At 42.8% G+C, this 22,920-nt stretch overlaps 2 protein-coding genes across 2 annotated transcripts in view; both read right to left on the bottom strand.

Moving 5' to 3' along the window:
• The window catches only part of alk (ALK receptor tyrosine kinase), a gene marked incomplete at both ends in the record, with an annotated part of 854,498 nt that overhangs the window by 355,462 nt on the left and 476,116 nt on the right, over positions 1-22,920 (bottom strand). Inside the window, one exon of the mRNA XM_080751036.1 lies at positions 1,984-2,188. Within this exon, the coding sequence (XP_080607162.1) occupies positions 1,984-2,188 (205 nt within the window). The remainder of the gene's footprint in view (positions 1-1,983; positions 2,189-22,920) is intronic.
• Positions 17,366-18,229, bottom strand: LOC308305453 (metaxin-1-like; the record flags this gene model as incomplete). Its single annotated transcript, XM_080750250.1, has 1 exon — positions 17,366-18,229. The coding sequence occupies one exon, from the start codon at positions 18,227-18,229 to the stop codon at positions 17,366-17,368; it is 864 nt and encodes a 287-aa protein (XP_080606376.1).

Here is a 22,920-nt window from a genome sequence, read left to right as displayed (position 1 = left end):
GAGTTCATGCGTGCAGCCCTTTTTTCAACATAGTTTATTCCCCAAAGTCAAATACATTATTTTTTTAATTTAGCTCTGTGTGTGTATATATATAGACCTATATCAAAAAAAAGAAAAGAAAAATCTCCTCCCCACCACCAGGGGAGCTGCAGCTCCCTCAGCACCCCACTTCCAGCGCCCCTGCAAGAGACTCTAAAGCCAAACATCTTGTGCACTAGCCTATAGAGGGTATGAGCGTGACATTATCATACCCGGAAGTTATGCGGGAACGCCTTCTAAGTGACAAAAAAGTACTTTCTGGCCTTGACAGCCCATACATCCAAACAGAAAAGTCCTATCTGATTGCATTAAACAACGTTTAACTCACTTTGTCACTCACTTTGCCACTCAATTTGCCACTCGATTTGCCATTCACTTTTTGCATGCACATACCCTCTATAAGGGGACAGAGCTACAAGCTCTGAGCTACAAGTGTGTGTTTGTGTGTGTGTGTGTGTGTGTGTGTGTGTGTGTGTGTGTGTGTGTGTGTGTGTGTGTGTGTGTGTGTGTGTGTGTGTGTGTGTGTGTGTGTGTGTGTGACGTGTGTGTGTGTGTGTGTGTGTGTAGGGGGGGACAGACGTGTCACAGAGTGTGGCAGCGCCTAAGGCAGCCAGGCTGCTGAACCTCCGGGACCCGGTGGTCAACAAAATGTCAGAAAAAAAGAATGCTTGTCACTGTAATTGTCAATAAAATAAGATGTCATCAGTGTTTTGGATTTTTTTTAACACTATCCAATAACAAAATCCATTCTTCACAAATCACCCTATGCAAACAAAGAAGGCCACTCAAGCATTGCAAGATGACTTTGCAGAGGGAATTGTCCATTTGAAAGGCTTCATTAAAAATGAATGTCTAACTTTGGCCGTGACCAAAACACGCCTTGCAGCCTTCATTTCCTGAACTCGTTGATCCAAAACCAAACGGAATTGACCACGGGAACAAAACAAACCGAGTCATCGTACTCGCACGTCTTTAGAAAGTGACTTGTTAAGGGAAACTGTAATTCAATGATTTTATTATTCTCCGCTCGAAAAGCAAGAAAGAACATCTTCTGAGCGAGAAGCCAGAGCAATTTGTTTCTTTTTTATTAATTGAGCTTTCATCAACTGAATGTGAATGTCTAACGCTCGATATCCACACTTAGATTTACATTATGTCAAAGACAAAATTAATAGATGTTGAGCCCCATCGTTGTGTGGCGTGCATTTTGTGTAATGAGTTTTTATTTTATTTTAGGGGAAATGTCTGTGCCTTTTCCTTCATCAATTAATTTCAAATATCACACATGTTATTTTAGAGAACTGGAAATAAATTGTATATGACAGCATTTAATGTAGCCGCCTGAATTTTATTTGATGGAAAACAGGCCCATTACAGATGGACTGTTCTGCCTTTGTCTGGATCTAATAAAGGCGCTGTCTATGGTGCTGAAACACAATGATGTGCTTGCTACATTGCCATTATTAATAGGGCATGCCTCTTGGTAGAGACCTAACACGTTGTAATCAGTTTTGGTCCCATGTGTAAGGTTACCACACCTTGTCTTTGGGCTGATGCCTTTTTTATTTCTGTGAAAAAGGGGAAAAACAGTATGCAGGTCCCAACCTGCTTGCAAAATTCAGAATCATCAGCATGCCGGTACTGTAGCTATATAAGGTGTGGGAACCTAATGACATTTTCAATTTCCTTTCAATTTAACATGGCCAAGACTCTTCCCAAGAGGAAGAATTTTATTTGGAGCGGAGGAGGATTTTAGTTTTTTGTGGAAGTCATTTATGGTTACACTCAAGTGGAATGGCGAGTTCCACTTGCCATTTGATTTCCAATTAAAGTTTAAGCAGTTTCTGTGAATGGAATTCACAGTGGGCTAATTCTGTGCCAATTGTGCCAGACAGGCCATTAACACGTGTATATATATATATATATAAAAAACGAGAGCTTTACCCCGTGATGCGTGGCAGGGTGTCAGTGGAGAGCAGAGCCAGCGGGGGTTTGTCCCTCTCTATGAGCCACACCGTGTAGCGTCCATTCTGCCTGGGGTGGAGGAAGACCGCCATGTCCAAGCTGCAGGGGCCCTGGGCCCCCCACAGCCAGGGACTCAGCACCCAGGGGCCCCCAAACGCCGAGCCGTTCACCCACAGGAACTGACCTGATGGAAGAGACAAGAGAGGAAAACACGGTTATGTTGGTTTGGGTGGAAACATTCAGTGGTGGAAAAAGTACTTTTTTAAAAGTAAAAGCATCAATACTGCAAGGTAGACATACTCGGTTACAAGTAAAAGTCCGGAATTCAAGATTGACTTGAGTAAAAGTAGAAAAGTATTGGTATCAAAATGTACTTAAATTACCTAAAAGTAGAACATAGGCTACTCATTATGCAAAATGTCCCATTTCACAAGTTTTCAAATGTATAGAAATTCTTTGAAAATAGCAGATCTACAAGCTCACAATGTGTTGCATCACAAAGCATTGTAGAGCTTGTAGATTAATTAATGAATAATCAATTAATTAATAACAAAAAACACAGACACACGTAAACCACTTTCACTTTACAAAAATGTTTCCAAAAATAGGCAATCTAAAAACAATAATAATAAAAAAAAAAAACGAATTTCCACTGCTTTTGTTGCGACACCCTTAATTTAAGGCTGACAAATATATACACCTAAAGTTGAAATATGGATTGATTCTACACAGGAAACATGATCTGAGAAATAGAGGTTGGTACAATAAAGGCATCAAACAGAAGCTTTCAATAACAGCAGGAAATGACATTTCAAAGTAAGAAAGAAAAAAAAAAAGGCAAAAAAGAGAGAAGAATATGTCATATTTTCCAACTTTGATAATGAAACCCTGTTTCACTTTGAAAACCATTGAGCTCAACAAGTAAAGTCATCAGAAACGGATATGTATTGGAGTGTGTGTATGTGTGTGTGTGTGTGTGTGTGTGTGTGTGTGTGTGTGTGTGTGTGTCTGTGTGCGCGTGCGGTGTAGGCTACAAAAGACTCGGTACTTGAAAGGGTGAGGGGGGGATCCATTTTTAATGGGCTCAGTTAATAAAAGTAACGTTGATGAGGGGCAGTAAAAGAAAACAGGAGGCAGAGAAAAGAGATGTCGGGAACGTCTCTTTCTTTTGAAGGAAGCATCCAAGAGGGACTCGACGGCACAATATAGTCTCTTGTTTACGCCGGGGTTGGCTTGCGAGAGGTGTGTGCTCACTAGCTACAGATCTAATACAGCTGTCATGCGAGGGTATCACTTTGTGATTGTACTTTGTACCGTGGTATTCATTGATGCTCCCCGGGTGTCACATGGCATCAAAGAACGCCGCTGTAAGTGGGTCAAACATGTGCCTTTGAGTAACAACCTCATGGGGGGGAGGGGGCAGAAAGCCACTGAAGCCACAGGATGCTCATAATGATGGGGGGGGCTGGTGGAGTTACAGTGGTGGAAGTAGTACAAAGATATGGATCGTCTCTGTGGAAACCTCATAAGTCCAAAACTGTTACTTTTCAGGATTCCAACAGCTTGTATATCTGCTACTTTTTATGTTTTTGTGAGACACAGTGGTATGATCAAGTAGGGCGTTAAATGAACACAAAAAGAAAACCAGTAAGACTCCCTAATCGGGAGATAAGCGACCGTAGGTGGCTTATCTCCACAAATAGGGAAAAAATTAGTTTTTCCAAAATCTTCCTGATCCATGAGTGTAGACATGCTGTGTAGTGATATTCGTGATTTTATGGCAAAAACTGTAGGAGCAGTGTCCAAAAATGTGTTTTAAAAATCGGCCTGAAGGTGGCGCTAGAATAGGGCCATGTGAGAAATGAGGGGTGGGGTCTCCGCGTTGCCTTGGCGGACGAATAGGTACCGGCCCCGGCTCTCCCGGACGCTCCTAGCCCGAGTTACGGCATTTTATGTGCGCTGCAGTGGCAGGGGGTCCTCCACTGGGGGCGCCACCACTTTTGCATCCGTTCTGGAGCACCAGGAGTCGGTGGTCCCCGGGAATTCCCCGTGAGCAGCCCCGTTGGGGTGGTCATTTGGTCATTTTTGCACATTTGGTCATTTTTTACATCTGGGGGTCCCCCAGGGACCTGGGGGTCCCTGGGGCTCCGGGGGTCCTTGGAGGTTGTAGTTTGGCAGGCAAGGAGTGTGTGTGTAAAATCTGGCATGGATCGGGTCAACGGGTGCGGAGATATAAGCAGGGAAAAAGTGTGACGTGTGACGTGTGAGCACATTTGGTCATTTTTTACATCTGGGGGTCCCCCAGGGACCTGGGGGTCCCTGGGGCTCCGGGGGTCCTTGGAGGTTGTAGTTTGGCAGTCAAGGAGTGTGTGTGCAAAATTTGGCATGGATGGGGGCAACGGTTGTGGAGATATGAGCAGGGCAAAAGTGTGACGGACTGACTGACTGACTGACGGACAGACAGCCTGTGGAGGTTTTGGTAGTAAATGCGACCTACGGTCGCAATCACAAACAAGTTAAAATATGGAAATAGGAGGCTTCTGCCCGACAGCAACGATATAGCCTACATAGGATTTTATTTTAGAAACGAATCCTGCTTTTCCTTCATTCAAGAATACAAAATAAAATGGTTGAGGCTACATTTCCTCCATTATGGTGATCTGATTTGGTGATCATGCATTGGTTCAGAACAGTGCGGTTGCGCACATCCAGTTCGACACATCAGAGTGACAGTTCAAAAGAATACAAGTCTGCACCACAGCATTGCTCCTGGTTCACATGCATGCCACTACCAAACACGTGCACAGGTTATAGATACAGATATATCACAGCGCTTTAAGATTTGTCCCCGGCTGCAGGTTTCTCACTCACACCACACTGTTTGTGTCAGTGTTTACGGTGATCGTCATTGACTCGACATAGGCTCACTCGCTGGTACTTATTTGTTTACAATACATCCACGGTTTGCTTCCCTCCTAACTTGTGGGTATTGGTGCATGCATATTGCTGGTGTTATGCACTTAGGGATGGGACGATATGACAATTTCATCGATATGACAATTTCATATCATGATTATTGTGACCAAAGAAATCGTGATTTACAATATCGCGATAATCAAAACATCCCCAACATCCATTATCCTGGTGGGAGCATTTGCCAAAAAATAGCAGATCAACAAGCTCACAACGCGACGCGTTGTGAGCTCGTAGATCGGCTATTTTTTGGCAAAGAGATTTGGTAGAGGAGAGTGAAAAAAATAATGTATACTACGTATACTAATAAGTATGTTTTACCAATAGAGGGTTTAAATGGTACTGGATATGCAGCTCGGCAAATAAAAGGTGAATTGATCCCAGTGCATGATGGAGGACGATTTCACGATAAATTAAATCTCCAGGATACGATTACTGTGAGTATTTTTAATCACGATAAATGATAATATCGCTTATTGTCCCATCTCCTAATTGCACTCTGGGTGTTGCCAGCCAATGAGAGTGACTGTGGGGTGGGACTTCAGAACCCTTCCGGGGGAAGTGACGGTGTCAGTGTCAATTGTTCTGAGTGTTAGACCTACACCGTACGTAGCGTAACACTCAAAACAACAACAATACGATGTACATGTTTACTGATCGAGTTCCATGTTTGTAAGTTGGGATAATACTCGAATTGTGGATTACATCTCTGCCTCCATTTTCCCCAAGTAAGATAAAAACAGAGTAGACAAACTACAGTATCACACAGGAGGAATACAAATAAGAATACGTCTACTTGATCCAAAAGACCTGAGGCGGTAAGAAAATTAATTATTTGTTTTGTTTATTTGGATAGACATTCAGTGTGGTCTTTCAAGGATACCAGATGGTCTATCGTTACACAAATATGAAAATGACTTGTTTTTCCTCTGATGATTATGAATAACACTAGAAGCTTTATGAGAGTACCGGTATGTTGGTGAACCAAATCAAATCTCTTCACTCTATTTTTTCATTTATTTTTTTGTTAATCTCAAGAGCATTATCATCACTCCACTCGACCACTTTTAATAAACGGAATTAACATAACTGTCAAGGAGTGACATGCCCCGGTGAACAAAACCATAGTCCCGCTGGAATTTCCTGAGTGAGTGGGGAAGGAGTTGGCTGAGGACACGATGACTGCTAGGCACTCGCTGGTACGCAACCTTCTCTCAACTAAGTACTTAACTCAAGTACTGTATTCAAGTAAAAATGTAGGTTATTTTTTACTAACCTGCCGACGCTGGTGAATGTTAACCTGGTGAAATGCTAACCTGCCGACGCTGGTCAATGCTAACCTGGTGAATGTTAACCTGGTCGGACCAACGGCCCGTCGGAATTATGGGTGGACCCCCAAGATCCCTGATGTGCCCGTATATGGACTTATTGTGTCAGTCTGTGAAGGTTGTACCTGTTCTGTGTCCATGCATGGCTAATCTCACTAGGTAAAATCTCGCTCTTTCGAACGACCATCATTTCGACAACGGAGCGTCGGGATGGTTAGTTTAGGCTTAGTTTTGGGTGTCGAAAAGATGACACATAGAAACAGCGAAACGCTCCCATCTCAAAAACCCAGTCCATTGAGGCACCTACTGTATGTCACCAAAATGGCATTACAAACGTGTGCCTCATGTGGTTGTATAAATAAACGCTTGCATCCTATCAGCCCTGCTAAACCTGTCACAGTAAAAACACTAATAGGCCTTTTATCCATATTGACAGAAATAGTTGTGTAATGTTACTTCCTTTAACAGGTGTTACCTATGGTACAAACTGTTCCAATTAGTGTAGCTGGAGCCTCTCCAGTGAGCCAACATGCACAGTAGCAGCCCCCTGCTGACTCTGTTTGACCTGAATGGAACAGAACATTAATTAGTAGCATTGCTAACACCTGTGAAGGAAGGAAATTAGCTACACGACTCTACATTAACTTTATGCTGGTGCACACAGCCTCCAGTCTTGCTGATGACCAAAAAGCCCAATATATCTCCCCCAGCCAAACCCTTACTTCGTTCAGAGGTCTTAATTACCAATGGTGCTAATGGTTGTGTTCTGTTCCATTGCATCTTGGATCACTGGAAACACTCTGCTCCTACACAAAAGGGTCTCTCCTGGGTCCAGATCAGGAGATACCCTCATTGTATTGAGGGGGATCCAAAATGCGTGTACAGTAACTCTGAAAGTGTACAAATGGAACCCAAAGGACCATTTGGTTCCATTTGTACTCTCTCAGAATGTTTTAGAACCACAGTGCTACAAATGGAACAGTGCCTGTTAAACACACACCGTAGGTAGGCCTATAGGAAATACATTGTATAAAGTAAAGTATGTAGGCCTACTAACATTATAGCTTGGAAGTGAGGACTGTATATTATGGAGTTGAGGTTATGCCCACAGGGCACAAGTCAAAGAGCAGTAGTCAATTATGACACTTGATGGCATTTTATGTGTTTTTATGTAAAGGATGTAGTTGGCAGACACAAACATAGACAGTGATGAATGGTATCTGAAAATACAGAATAATAACATAAGGATATGGAGATGGAAACAATGAACAATAGTTGTATCACTTAATAATATAGCACACAAGGATTTCAGTAAGATGCTAATCTTACTGAAATGATCCATGAACACATGTGTTAACATTGACTTACAGTATCATGCACTCACACACAGGTTATAGGTCCTGTAGCTTAGCCACTGAAGTTTAGCTAGCAGATACAGTTACAAAAACGAACTTTTTCAACAGATACATTCTGACACAATGAACTGTTAACATGAAACATTATTGCACTGTATAGACAAAACAACTCACTTTGTCAAGAACGCATTCTTAGGTGCATATATATGTTTGTGTGTAGCTGCACTCATGCATGTAAACATTTTTGGGGTCCTCTTTAGCAGTGCCCAAACAGAAGCCTGGGTCCTCTGAGGCTGTCTGAAGCATGCCTGCACTAAATTAATTAAGGCTATGGGGAATTTTGTACAACGGGTGAATGTTAACCTGATGAAAAGCTAACCTGCCGACGTGGGTGAATGTTAACCTCTATGCCTAAACCTAACCCAAACCCTGCCCCTAAACTCAGTAACCGTGACGCAGGTGAGTAGCTTATCTGCCAGCGCTCATAGTCGAAAGAATGACTCGTCGAAAGAGTGAGATTTCCCCGGTCAGGGCCTGGATATTAGTGGATAACCCTGCCACTCTGGGAATCAGTAAGGCAGAACTGCAGAAGTCATTTTTACTTGTATTATTTTGATAGTGACAGTGAATAGAGAGACAGGAATGAAAGTTAGGGAATGACGTGCAGCAAAGGGCCTTAAATCGGATTTCAAACCCAGGCCAGCTGCAAGTACTTTAGACCCACCAAGGACCAAAAAGAGAGACAGCTAAACAGCTAACAGTTTGAAATAATAAGCCAATAAAGCAACCTCTTCATTATTGTCGTCAGAATAAAGTTAATCTGTGTCTGTACTCACACATTCCATTTTTCGAGCAAGGTTGCTCAATCCTATTATCCTCTGCTAAGATGTACCTGATCCCTTGAGGAAAGTCAAACACTATTGTGAATCTGGAGGTCTTCCAGCTAAGCCTCATTTGCTCTCCCCTTCCTCGTTTGCAAGCTCCATAAACATAAGAGATGCCATGCAATTTTGGCAAAGGGCTGTAGGACGGATTCCAAAAAGTTTACACGCCATGTTGCCTGCGCACACACACACTTTTCTTGCACAAAGTAATTTGAGCCATTTGATGCAAAGTCACTTCGAGACAATAAGCCTAGAAAGGCCCGCGGGTCCAAAAGAGAGAGAGAGAAAGGAGGGGAAAAAAACGTCAACCGTTTCCATCTCACGCTGAGCTGAAGAAATACTGTACCTGCATGGTCACAATTATCGGCACGGTACAGATGTTTTGACAGCAAACTACAAAGTCAAGACAAGATTCCATTTAGATGTTGCTTCAATGTCTTTTCTTGCCTTTGGATATTGCTGTATGGTGGATGCATATACTTGCTGTTTTGAAGAGCTAGGGATCCACCCTTAAGCCTTCTGTGAGAAAAAGATCCCTCTGTTCTGCGTCCTTAAGTTATTGCATCACAAGGACGGGCTGAGAAAGACTATTCCCATGGGAATAACACAACTTATGCATGATGCTCTTTGATATGCCCGTGCATTGAAGACACGATGGCTCTGTAGTTTATGCTACCACCTGCGTTTTCCCAACAACAAACTCGGCTTTACTGTAGAATGGGTTGATGATTCTGCCCTACAGTAACTCGGGGGTAGACACAGATACACAAAGGATGTAATGTAACTCTAGATGAGTGGTTCCCTAACTTTTCAGATCAAGTCAAACCATGATCTGGCCTAGAATATCACCTGATTTCAACCAACATAATTCCTGCCCACGAAAACGGACGTCCTGGATTAATCAGAGAGGGGCCAGATAAATATCATAACTAGTCAGATATGTCCCAGAATATAACCTTACATGCTCATATTTCAACTATATTACAAACAATAACAATAATCCTATAGTCCATATGATGTCCTGGTAATGACGTCAAGATCATCCCCATATGGGCTGTGATCTGGCCTAGTTCTGAACGTCACCGGAGTCACCAGAGGACGTTATCATAACGTCATCATGACGTCATTTGGCTTGCAGGATGATGATGAAAAATGGCCGTCGACTACCTTTTGTCACTGACGGAAACTAAATAAAAACGAAATAAGAACTATAAGCTATAAAACTAAGACTAAACATATTGACAATTTTGTCAACAAATAAAAGCTAGACTAAAATGTTGGGCCAGGAATAGTGGAGAAGAGATCCAGTAGAACTAAGAGAAGTCATTTTATGCTTGGTTGTGTGCAGGTGTCAACTCTGAAAATAGGCCATCTACAAGCTCACAATGTGTAGCAGTGTGACGCGTTGTGAGGCATCCTGTACAGCTGAGTATAATCTCTGTATCTGTCATTCCTTGTCCCTTAATTGTATGCCCATAATATGGAGATCACTGATGTCATCAGCAGGGCGCTACAAGCCATTTTGGTGCCTGACTCACAACTGGCTGTTGGGTGCTTGTATGATGAAGCAGGGCTTTACTTTACGAAAAAACATACAAATTTGAAACTTGGAGATACAAGCTTTCTGCCCGACAGTGATGATATGCCCATGATATCGGCATACGACTGTATATTGGCAACAGACCAATTTATAAACAGGGATCATAGTACTTATAGAAAATGATACAGTATCATCCCTTATGAAGCATTCCTTGCAGTTCACAAAAAAAAGAAGAACATTTTTCACTTCTGTTGCTGGGAGAAATCTTCAATAGCCATGAATTTGGAGCACATTTACTGTAGTAGCCTACAGTTTGCTTTGCTGCAGCTAATGAACTTTGCTGGAGAACATTTCTCATTTTGCTATCTGCGACTTTACATAATCAACTCTGGTCACATAATGGAATTTTGTTGTTGATCGTTGCCTCGCCGAGGAAAAGAAAGTTGAGCCTTAAAAGCAGAAAAATAAATATTACCAATCCAAAGTGATAGCTGTATTCCGTGTGATCTCAACGAGCTAGTAAACACTTTTTTTTTGTAGCTCTGTGTGCGGATCCAGATTCAATAAACTGAGGCTGTTGTTGACATAGCATAACAAATCAGGCCAAACCGTTGGGGAGGGTTGCATTCCCTCAGATAATACCACCCCTGCTAAATGCGTGAGAGGAGGAAGAAAAACAAACCATCCAAATGCAGTATTCTCTTCCGAGTCCTATTATGGGCAAACAACTGATTTGCCCACGGCCACGGCAAGCTTTTCAGGGCCCCTTTGAGAGTTGGGCCGCTTCACGACAATACAAGTTATGGACCGTCCGTTTTGGAGCATTGTGACACTGATTTAAAATACATGCAATGTGATGCAATCGTGTGTAGAGTTCTAAACATAGAGGATTTTACTGTCGGTGTATTTGACAGTATGTCATGTTCACTAGCCACCGAAAATTCGAATAAAATGCTCACTTCATTAACAATTAGAATAGTGCTGTTCCGTTATCTTTTGATCCCTCATAACATGACATTCTTCTCCTTTCTTTTTTCTTTCGTTCTTTTTACCACAGATTATTAGAGGGGCTCCGACAGCTTTTATGAAGGACTTGTGATTGCTTCTAGCTTTTTTTCCTTCCTCCATTTCATTATATAAAGAGATCGTATTGTCTGTTTGCACAAAACATCTCTAGATAGTCAGCATTGAGGGGGTAGCTTTTTAAAATGCAAATACATTTGAGTAGTGGCTGTCAGTTTCAACAGTTGATGTCATCTTTTGTCTGCTGTCAGTGGCTCATTGTTTATACGTTGCTTCGTTTTTGCATAATATGCCAACCTTAGAGCTAATGATGATCGGCCACACTGCTTGTACACCTGTGTAAACAACCGTGTCCTGAAGTTCCCTCCGCTCTGCTGAGAAGCAATCTTTAGGGTTTTTTTTTTTTTTTGCCAACCGATGTGCACTTTGCATAATTCGGCAAAACTAATGTTGCGATATCATATCATACCACAATTGGTGACATTTGGGGGGTCATGAATAAATATGTGCCAGTCAGTCCTTTGTGGCCGTGGAAGGTTGCAGAGCCAGAATGATTTAACAGCCCAAAAATCGTCCATTTCTTCATCCTGTGCGCTGCACTACGTCACACTGCGTGGCGCGTGCGTTTACTTAAATTGGCCTCGTTAAAGTCACATTTTTGTTTGTGTGTCATGACACCGCTCACTGTCGTGAGCCCTAATTTGGCGTCGGTACGACGTGACTTGAAGCATAACCTCTTTGGCAATCATTTTCGTTTTTTTTTCTTTTCTGGGGGTCCACAGTGCTTGTTATTCCGAGGCACTCATCCGTGTCTGGACCACCTGTTTGTTTGATTTCCGTCAGCAGTCGGAACCGTCGGTCTGACACGCTGCGCAAACAAAAAAGCTATTGGCGCTGACAACACAACCCAACGCTCACAGAGCAGGAGATGAGAGGGCACAGGGGCGGCAGCGGGGCTGCTCCACCCAGAACAAAGCGCTTAGCGTGAACGATCAGCGCTGACTGCAGACACGAGGTGATACACTTAGAAGATGTTGTGGTTGTTGGTTCCCTAACGATCAGTCATTTAGCTGGGGACCCCCTGGAGCCCTCTCCCCAAGGACCCCCCCTGGAGCCCAGGCTGCAGAGAAACCGGCGCTCTATAGTCTATACATCAGGGTGTCTCAAAATGTAAGTAAGTACTGTACATTTTATGTATATAGCACTTCTCACAGAAAGGACTCTCAGAGTGCTTTGTGCAGGGTTTCCACACTTTCTTTACCAAGGATTTTCTAAACTTTTCCAAAGCATTTTATTCTGTATATATTTGGTCCTTTAGGTATTAGACTGCTATCACGCAGCTCGTGCAGCGCAGCACTACATGTTACTAAGTTACATATTTCACGTAATGCTAGACATGTTTTAGGACATGTTTTATCAACAAACCCAATAGCCAAAAAAAAAAAACGATTTGGCTAACGAACCAAACATTTTTCAAAACATTTGATTAATTCCAAACCTTTTCCAGGCCTGGAAAACTGTTTTTCTCATTTCTAAATATATCCAGGAATGTCATGACCGTGGAAGCCCTGTTTGTATAACATAGAGAGAAAAACACAGCACAAAGCATTCATAAATGTTAAATCAAGTTAACACGCAACAAAACAGTACAATTCATCTCTTACAAGAAGACTGTAGACACATATTACACACGTGTAGGATAAAATCAAGGACTTTCTGCACGCTGCTTCTTTAAACTAATCTGTTTAGGTGGTTCTTAAAAAAACATATCCACAGAGGCAACAGACTCTTAAGACCTGTGAAAGGGCATGTTTAACCACTTTAGGTTGAAATGGTTTAAAAAATAGTATTCCAAATGAACTAATTGGCAGATTTTTGGCCTGCAAGGGGGAAGCAATATGGGGGGTGGGGTGGGTTGGTGGAGACTCAAACAATCATCATGGTCATGATGTTATTGATGCATTTGTCACTGTTCACTTACACATGTGTGCTCCGCATTTACCCATCCTAACTATTAGGAGAAGTGGATGCTATTCATACAGCACCGGGGGAGCAGTATTACATGCATGTGACCCAGGGACATGCTGGGCCCCTGATTCAGCCCGGGAAAAAGAGTTGTAGAGGCCCTCATTGCGCGCTATAGAGAGAGATCTCTCTCTATAGCGCTGCTGCTACTCAAAGATTTGCCATTTCAGATCATGACAAGTGACAAGCCAGTGGGCCAATTACTGTACATGAGTTATATTTCGTCGTTTTTTGGGTGGAAACCTTGTATGTCCAAAACCGTTTGTTTTGTATTTATCATTTTAAAAATGATTAAAACTAGTGAAAACAGCCGATCTACAAGCACACAGTAGATCTGCTGTTTTCACTACTTTTGTGTATGATGAAGCAGGGCTTTGCTTTGCGAAAAAATGTATACATTTGAAACTTGGAGATACAAGGTTTCTGCTCGACAGTGACGATTTACTTTGTTGGCCGCCCACCCCCCAAAATGGAACGAAGGCCAACATTTTATTTTGCATTTTTTCCTAATGGCCGGCCTGGACAGGCCGGGAATGAACCGGCCGTTCGGTTGTCCCGCTTTTCCCAATGGCCAGCACGTCCCTGTGCATGTCACATAAAAAGTGCATCTCATATGCAAGACAGTGGCAGAACAATGCCATTCTAACAGCATTTTGGCTTAGGTTCAGCTTCAGCTAAGCAATATAACTGCTCACATCCATCTTGAAGAAGAACGGCAGATTGCAGATTTGCAAAATCAAATCTGAACTGTTTTGCCCCCGAAAACCTCCAGAGGAGTAATACATTGAAATAAATGAGGGGATTTCTGAGGCCTCAGTGTGAGACTAATGCTCGTTTCCAGTCTAACAGTCGAGAATTATTTGAGAAGCGCACCCCAAAATTGCTCTTATTTATACTAACACATGGCGCAGTCTTGAAGCGTTATACTGCATCACTCAATCAGCAGAAGGTTCAATATTATTCTCACAAACGAAAAGGACTAAGGGCAAAATACACTGAAATGTTTTCATTCTGCGAGCTGAAGTCAAGGAGAGTTCATTCAATTAAAGTGTGGGATTTCATTTCAATCCAAACTGAGTTTTGTCATAGTCTGTGTCACAAGAAAGATTTAGAACTAAACTCTTTGTGAAACAACACAACATACTGTATTTCAACTGAGTGGTGGATTTACTCAAGTACTGCGCTTATAAGGAGCACCGTGTTCAACCTTAGCTAGATCAGTGGTTCTCAACCTTTTCAGGCAGCGACCCAAATGTTCACCAAAATAGGTGAACATTCACTGAAAACATTGATCATTTTCGGAGGAAAAAGTAGGGCGGCCGAAGATAGAGCACTGCGGAACCCCAGTCAATTAAGGTAAAGATAACTAACAAAGATACTACAGTGTTTGCATAATGAGTACTCGTCGCCGGTGAGTGTGAAACATTTGTTTAAAACACAGCAACGAGTTTGAGAAATAAATATTTAAAAGAGTGTGAGCTATTGAACGTTTCTGAAAGTTGTTTGGTTTCCAGAATCTAATTACTGCAGTGAATAGATGGCCTGTATTTAGAATACATTTACTGTTGTAAATAGCTCCCTGCTCACCAGAGCAACGTTGTGAATCTTAATTAAACTGATTATAGAATCCATTAATTTAATGTGCACGGGAAGACCATTCAGAATTCCCGTTGTTAAAAACAAAAAAGTAAAACAAAACATCGGATAAGCAAAGGATTCTGCTGTTCACCAACAACTGAATCACAGACTGCTTGATGCCAGATTGTGCAGTTACATATCGGAGGAATTTGGAGGGCCAAACCGTGTTAATTAATTACATTTTGATTAAATTGCCAATCAGCAGAGTTCACATCCCGACTATAAAGACAACAACAGGCATAAACTATGTAGTTCGGATCACTTTCACAAAGATTCTATGAACTACACAAACATTCACACGACAGCCAATCGGTGTTATCGGTCTCACTCCACCTCGGAAAGTTTTGTTACAAAGAGGAGGTGATCATGAATTGCTGAGGTAATAGCGTATATAGAGGATGAAGAGCGTACTCTTCATCCTCTATATGGCACTGAGTGCCGGCTTGATCATGTTTTTGATTCTCCGATCTGCTATTTTCAAAAATAAAGTTTGACCTTTTTATATGTAGGCTATTAACCCTTTCAGTGCCCAGAATCTCCACTAGAGGGCGCCCAATGGCCATAGAATCCACCATAGACATACGCTGTATATGCACAAGCCGTGCGCAGCCATGACGCGCCTGAACACTTTCCTTTGTGTTCTTTGCGTTCAACACAATAATCCCCCTCAGACTAGACCAGGGTTAGGGTTAGGGTATAGCCGATCTACAAACTCACAACGCCTCGCAGCGCGAGGCGTTGTGAACTTGTAGATTGGCTCTTTTTGGCAAAGAGCTTTGGTGTAGAGGAGAAAAAGAGCAGACTAAGTACAGAGAGTGAAAGGTCAAGTTTTATAAGTATTGACGTTTCAAGTAGTTAAATATCTGAAAACACAAATTGACATGAATCCAAAATATACTGATGATTGTGCTGTCAAAAGATAAATCTATATGGAATCTATGAACAGGTTGTGGGGGTCAGTGCTTCATCTCTCTCTCAGCTAAGGGGCCCTTGGCCTGAAAACGTTGAAGACCCCTGGACTAGACACCAATCTCTCAGGAGCACAGCCTGTGCAGCTGGTTCCTTTCAGAATGACATCAGGTGGTGAGGATGGGAATAACTAGAAGTTGCAATTGGAAATTGCAAGTGTGGTTGCCATGACGTGGGTCACACTTGCAAATCTCTCTGTAGTCTCTCTGCCAGTCCGTGTCCCTAATTGAGCGGTGCTAACCATTCCACCCTTGTCCCTTTCATGCCCATATATGGAGATCCCTGATGTCATCAATATTAAGCCCATATCTGGGAATACCCATGGGCATACTGTGTCAGTCTCATGTGGTCTACTGTATGATGATGTCAGACATCTATGATGCCAGTCATCTCCATATTTGGGAACATTTACATTTTTAATTAAAGTCAATGGAGAAAATGTATTCACAAATACATTTATATAAATTAAACTATGCAACCTATATATTTAAAAAATGCAAGGAATCAATTCCCGATGAAGCCGACTCAATTTGACATGGCCCAAGTGCGTGCCACCAAAACTGTGGGAGGAGTATCGTGGCAAAAAAAGGGTTATTTTACGGGGGGGAAGATGAATGGATGGATGGAATAAAGTCGGGGCAACCACACTAATAACCACACCTTCAGCACAGTTCCCCAGGGATGAATTCCAAGCCCACTTCCTGTACACCTACAGTATGACTGTGTGGCCATGCACATTTCCAACCAACTGGACACGTTTGCGGGCAACACCACTGTGATAGGCCTGATGCTTAACGCTGATGACGAGACAGCCCATACAGGAGAAAGGTGGGGAACCTGACACAATGCTGTCAGGAGAACTATCGGCTCTCAACGTTGACAAGACCAAAGAGGCCATAGAGAATACATGGGCCTTCACTTAATGCGGCCCGCAGGTTCATAATCTGAATACTGAGATATTGATTCCAAACATGCAAACATGACCTGCTTTAATTACTTCAGTCTATAGTATAGTAGCTTAATGACTACTAGACGTTTTATGTCCAATGTATTTGTATTTAAGTTCATAAAGTTAACATAAGAACATACTGTAATTGCATTTGAAATTAAATAAAATGTTACTTTTCAGGATTCCAATTAAAAAATAGCAGATCTACAAGCTCAAAACGCATCACACTGCGACATGTTTTGAGCATGTAGATCGGTTATTTTTTTTTATTTTTTATTTTTTTTAAAGATTTGTTTTTGGGCTTTTATGCCTTTATTGGATAGTACAGTAGACTGACAGGAAACAGGGGAGAGACATGCGGCAAAGGTCGTCCAGATCAGGAATCGAACCGGCGACGCCGCCAGGCATCAATGCCTATATGGTATGCGCCTAGACCAGTAGGCCACGAGCGCCCCAGATCGGTTATTTTTGACTGTATATGCATTGTGGCCCTCTGGAGTGAGTGTGAAAATATAGTGTCCCTCTGCTTGCCTGGTTAATAAACCAGACCGATCACAACAACACCCCCTGGCGGTAGTGGTGTTGTAGTACGGTCTGGCACCGATCCATTGAGATTCTATTTCCTCAAACAGCTTCAAGGGTTGGCCAATCAGGGTTGTATGCATCCCCATTAGCCACTAGCTGCTCTTGCCAGGCGGCCTCCAGCCCATCAAGTAGACATAACCCAGCATGGCAGCTGTGGCGAACAGCACAGATAATATCTGGTTGCGTCTCTTGTGGGGCTCATCGTCCGAGTCGCTGGCGGTGCCTGCCTGAGCCGGGGGCTTTTGGCCCGTTGAGGGCAAGTCTTGGATGTTGGTGCAGAACTGATTCAGGTTTTCCAAGGAGTCGAGGTGTTGCTGGAGCTTCCCGTTGGGCATCCTGATCTTCAACAGAGGCCCGAGGTGGCCATACACGTAGGCGTCCAGCGTGGATGGGGAATCACCGAAGAAGAACTTGTGGCGGCCGAGGCGCTGAGAGAGCAATGTCATACACTCCAGAGCATCTTCTTCCACTTGTCCTCCGGACTCCAGCATGGGATCTCCTCTGACCAGCTTCAGCTTCTCCAGCTGCTGGTTACGCATGCGGTCCGCCAGGAAGATGCTGAGGGGGAACAAAAAGTTCTCTCTATACCAGTGCTGTGTCACGTCCGCATAGTTTCTGGCGTCCACCCATTTGGAGTAGACCAACGCAGGGAGCAGCTTCTCCTCCAGAAGAGAGATAAATGCCTGGCTGTCCGCACCCTCCTTGGTTGAGAGGAGGCAGTCAGCATTATAGTTCTGTTTCTTGAGGTGGGTAATGACATTACTGGCTTTTGAAACAATGCCTTCGTCCGCGGTCTTCAGTGCAGGTAAAACACCTGTGGGGCTTGTCCAAGGGTTGGTGATCTCGTGGATTTCAACAGGAGCACCAGCAAACTTGCAGTACGCCAGTACGATGAGAGAGTCTACATCGAAACCCCAGTCACCTCCCCAGCAGTACAACTCCATGGGGTCGGCCATCTTGGATGTTATAGTCAAAATATCAGTTTATCGTACAGACGTAGCCTGGCTCTGACGCAGGCTTGTTTCTCACCGGCAGAACCTCTGACGGATGTCTGTTAGGACTCTTCAATGCTTAGCCCGATCTAAACTTCTGGGTATATTGCTCTACTAGGTCAATCGAGAATGCTATGCTTAGCTTAGTGATTCTTCCTGTGGTCAACTGGAGGAGAGTCTCTGGAATCTGACCAGCCCAACTGACACGCTAGGTTTATATACACAAGGTTTCTACGTGTGACGTGGCATGAAGCGTTCTCCATCAACCACTCCTTATACGGTTATTGCCATTGTACGGTTTATGATGTCTGCCCGGCAACGCATGCTGTCTATGACACTAGTCTCATGTGACATGCCATCTATGACGACAGTCCCTGTGACATGAGGGATCCTCTCCATATATCTCCATACTTAGGGTTCTCCAAGTCTCCATGTTTAGGCCAAAATGCCTAACGTTGAGCTTAACACTGAAACGTCCTTAACACAGACTACCAAGGGCAGAATGATAACTAAAATCAGCCCGGGAATTTAAATTACAGTGGCCCTTTAGGCTAGTCTGTGACATCAGTACAGCATGAAGTTCTGACACGGCAATATGGGAGAGTCCATATTTGGTCCAGACACACTTAAATCAACTTTATAGAATTAGGCCTGTGCCCGGGGGGGTGCACAGTATGGGATTGAATATAGGAGTCTCAGAAGTAATGTTGGAGAACCCAGACCGGTGCCTGTTGGGCAGAATAGTCACCATTGATGTCCAGTTGTCCAATAGCCGTTTGTTTCCAACTGTCTGTCTGGCTCTCTTTTATGCCCATATATGGTGTTCTGTGTCCAGGCCAGTCTGTGACATCATCTCAAAGCTGGGCACTGTAGTGATGTCAGTCAGTGATGTCATTGTTTAACGTCTGTCTGTCATGCTCCATTTTATATGCTCATATAAGGAGATCCCTGATTTCATCAATATTAAGCCCATATCTGGGAATGCCCATACATGGACATAATTATTGTGTCAGTCTCATGATAACCAGGTGGTTGCCGGCTTGCCGCAACGCGAGTCATATTTGCAAATGAATTCTGTCCTTGTCCCTTTTATGCCCATACATGAGATCTACTGTATATATATTTTTATGACAAGTGAAGCATGACCAAAAGCTTCACTTTTCTGTTGCGTATAGCCTTACAACCCGGATAACATCACTCAAAAAGTTTAGAAAACACAGGTTCACTTTCTGGCAAAAAAGTCTCGGGCCGAATACAATAGTGGGATGCCTATAGCAACCACATTAACTACTAAATGAAAAAATAAATAAACTGGGTCTAATAAAAATAAATGAACTGGGTCTAATAACGGCATGGCATCTACGTGGATGTCTTTGATGACGTCACTCCAGCCCAAATATAGAGGGGCGGGAGCCTGCGCTCATCGGTGTTGTCAAGGCAATCACCAGAATTGTAAACAGCCAGGAACAAGGAGACAAAGATGAACCAAAATCTTACAGTCATCAAAAGTTTATCAAGGCTTTAACTCAACCAGGAGAAGTAAAGACACAAAAGCTGACTTATACAGGGAGTATAAGTCAGCTGACTTATACAGGGAAGAAAACTCACATCTGTAAACAATGTGACAAGAGTTCCAGTAAGTTAGGTGTCCAGAAGAGGCAACTGCCAATCCACACTGGAGAAAAACCTTTCTATTGTATACAGTGTGAAAAGACTTTTAGACAGTCAGGTGAACTGAAGAGTCACCAGCGTATCCACACAGCAGAAAAACCTTTTCACTGTAAAGACTGTGACAAGAGTTGCAGTCAGTTAAGTAACCTGAAGATTCACCAGCGTATCCACACCGGAGAAAAACCCTTCTATTGTAAACAGTGTGAAAGGACTTTTAGTCGGTCACGTGAACTGAAGATCCACCAGTGTATCCACACAGGAGAAAAACCTTTTCACTGTAAAGAGTGTGACAAGAGTTTCAGTGTGTTAGGACCAGCGTATCCACACTGGAGAAAAACCTTTTCACTGTAAATAGTGTGACAAGAGTTTCAGTCAGTTAAGTAACCTGAAGATTCACCAACGTATCCACACCGGAGAAAAACCCTTCTATTGTAAACAGTGTGAAAGGGCTTTTAGTCGGTCACGTGAACTGAAGATCCACCAGCGTATCCAGACAGGAGAAAAACCTTTTCACTGTAAAGAGTTTGACAAGAGTTTCAGTATGTTAGGACCAGCGTATCCACACTGGAGAAAAACCTTTTTATTGTAAACAGTGTGACAAGGCTTTTAGACGGTCAGATGAACTGATGATTCACCAGCGTATCCACACTGGAGAAAAACCTTTACACTGTAAAGACTGTGACAAGAGTTTCAGTCAGATATGTCACCTAAAGAGACACCAGCGTATCCACACAGGAGAAAAAACCTTTTCAGTGTAAAGAATGTGACAAGAGTTTCAGTCACCAGCATATTCATATTGGAGAAAAACCCTTTCACTGTAAACAGTGAAAACCACCATCTGCATAATGAAGAAAAACCTTTTCATTGTAAACAGTGAAAACCACTATTTGCACAATGGAGAAGAAATCGCACCAGTGCGAAGTGAGCGGTTCTCACTTCGCATGGTATCAAACACTATACACGTGCACATCTCCTTGTATTAATATTTATTAATAATAAAAATCAAACCTCGGTTTGAAGTGAAGCGGTGAACATTTATTCTATGTGTTCTAGAGCTTAAGAATTCTGAATTCTGAATGATGAATGATTTTATCTGGAGGGCCGAATTGTCATGTGAAGCTTGACCAATCCTCAAAGTATGGTCTCATTGGACATACTTTGTGTAGTCTACACACATATTCTGGACGTACGAGACAGATAAAACCTGTTCATTCTGGACTGAAATGACCATATATGGACATGAGGGGACACACATGGAACACACATTTACGGACAGATAAAAAAAAAACTGTTCATTCTGGACTGAAATGACCATATATGACCATGGGGACACACACATTTACAGACAGATAAAACCTGTTCATTCTGGACTGAAATGACCATATATGGACATGGGGGACACACAAAGCCACTCCTTGGAAGCGGCTTTCACCGCTTCAAAAATCAGGTAGTCATTCACTGCCTGTCAACTTACTGTATGTGTTTTGGTACGATTGATGCACGACTACCTAACCTATGTATTTGCCATTTAGTTGTTTTTTTATTCAGCATAAAGCCAATTACAAAACATATCAGAATCAAAGTATAGGCTACTAATGGCACATACTGTACCATGTCGAAATAGCAAATACGATGTAAATATGACTTCGTAATTACACTGTTATCAGAATGGCCATTCATGTGGCGTACAGTGTTTCACAGCCCAGAGGGACACAGAGAAAGAGTGGGAGAGAGCAGACCATTAACACTGTCATGACACCGGTGGCAAGCAGAGTAAACAAGAGAGTCAACAGAGATCCCTTAGTGGTAATTTAAGGAGGGCTAGCAGTGCCTCTCTGCCTCAGGGAGGGTATAGAGCACACCGGGGCCAGGCTATAACTGACTGATTTAGTATCCTTGTTTATGGCAAGCGCTGACAGAAAACATATACAGCAGGGGAGGAAAAATGCCATGCCACTCAATGCCATGCCCTGGGCTAAATAAACATTGAATGAATGTGTGTTGCATGTCTGTCTGTCTGTCTGTTTATTTGTTTGTTTGTTTGTTTGGTTGGTTGGTTGGTTGGTTGATTGATTGATTGATTGATTGATTGATTGATTGATTGAGTGACTGACCAAAACCAAAATTTCCATGTTAGAAACATACAGTAGCAAAGGTATTGCCCTTCCTGTCACAACCAGATGCAAAATAAACACATTCATGTTTCACCAGTCATTTAGAGTCTACATTTTAGACAACAAAACTGTCCTACTGTACTAAACCATTGACTTTATTCCGGGTCATTCTTTTTTTATATATATTTTTTAGGGTTCTATTTGAATGAAAGAGTGCAGTTGTGTGCTTTCAATTGTTTTCAATGGAAGTAACCGGCAGCAGCTTGACGAGTTGCTGAGCGTCTATTCTGCCCTGCGTGTTCACATTTAGAATGTTATTGCGACCGTCGGGTCGCAAGTTACTTCACCGGAAAAGCTCCACCGGCTGTCAGTCAGTCAGTCATTATGTCCGTCAAGTCAAACTTTTGACCCTACTCTTATCTCTGCCACAGTTGCCCCAATCCATGCCATATTTTGCACACACAATCCTTGGCTGGCAAACCACAACCCCTGCCCCTGATTTCTCACATGCCCCTCTTCTAGCGCCACAATGATGTCGACACGTTGCCCCAATACATGCCAAACTTTGCACACACACTCCTTGGCTGGCAAACCACAACCTCCATGACCCTCTTCTAGCGCCACCATGAGGTTGCCGACCTGTCGGTGGCTTATCTCCCGATTAGGGAGTCTTACTGGTTATTGGCTCGCAGAGTGTTCAACTACTCTGGGCATTTGTAAGTGTTTTTAGGATAGCGCCTTGCATTCTCGGCTAGGAAAAAAATGCTTTGGTGGACGCGGAGCCTTTGGCCAATGATAAAATGTTGGATCCTTATTATGTTTTGGTTATAACTGCTATCCGGAATTGCAAACGTGTTCATTATGTCATTC

Source organism: Nannobrachium achirus (genome assembly GCF_963921795.1).
Source record: "Nannobrachium achirus genome assembly, chromosome: 20".
Lineage (NCBI taxonomy): Eukaryota > Metazoa > Chordata > Actinopteri > Myctophiformes > Myctophidae > Nannobrachium > Nannobrachium achirus.
This window is presented reverse-complemented; position numbering and strand designations above follow the sequence as displayed.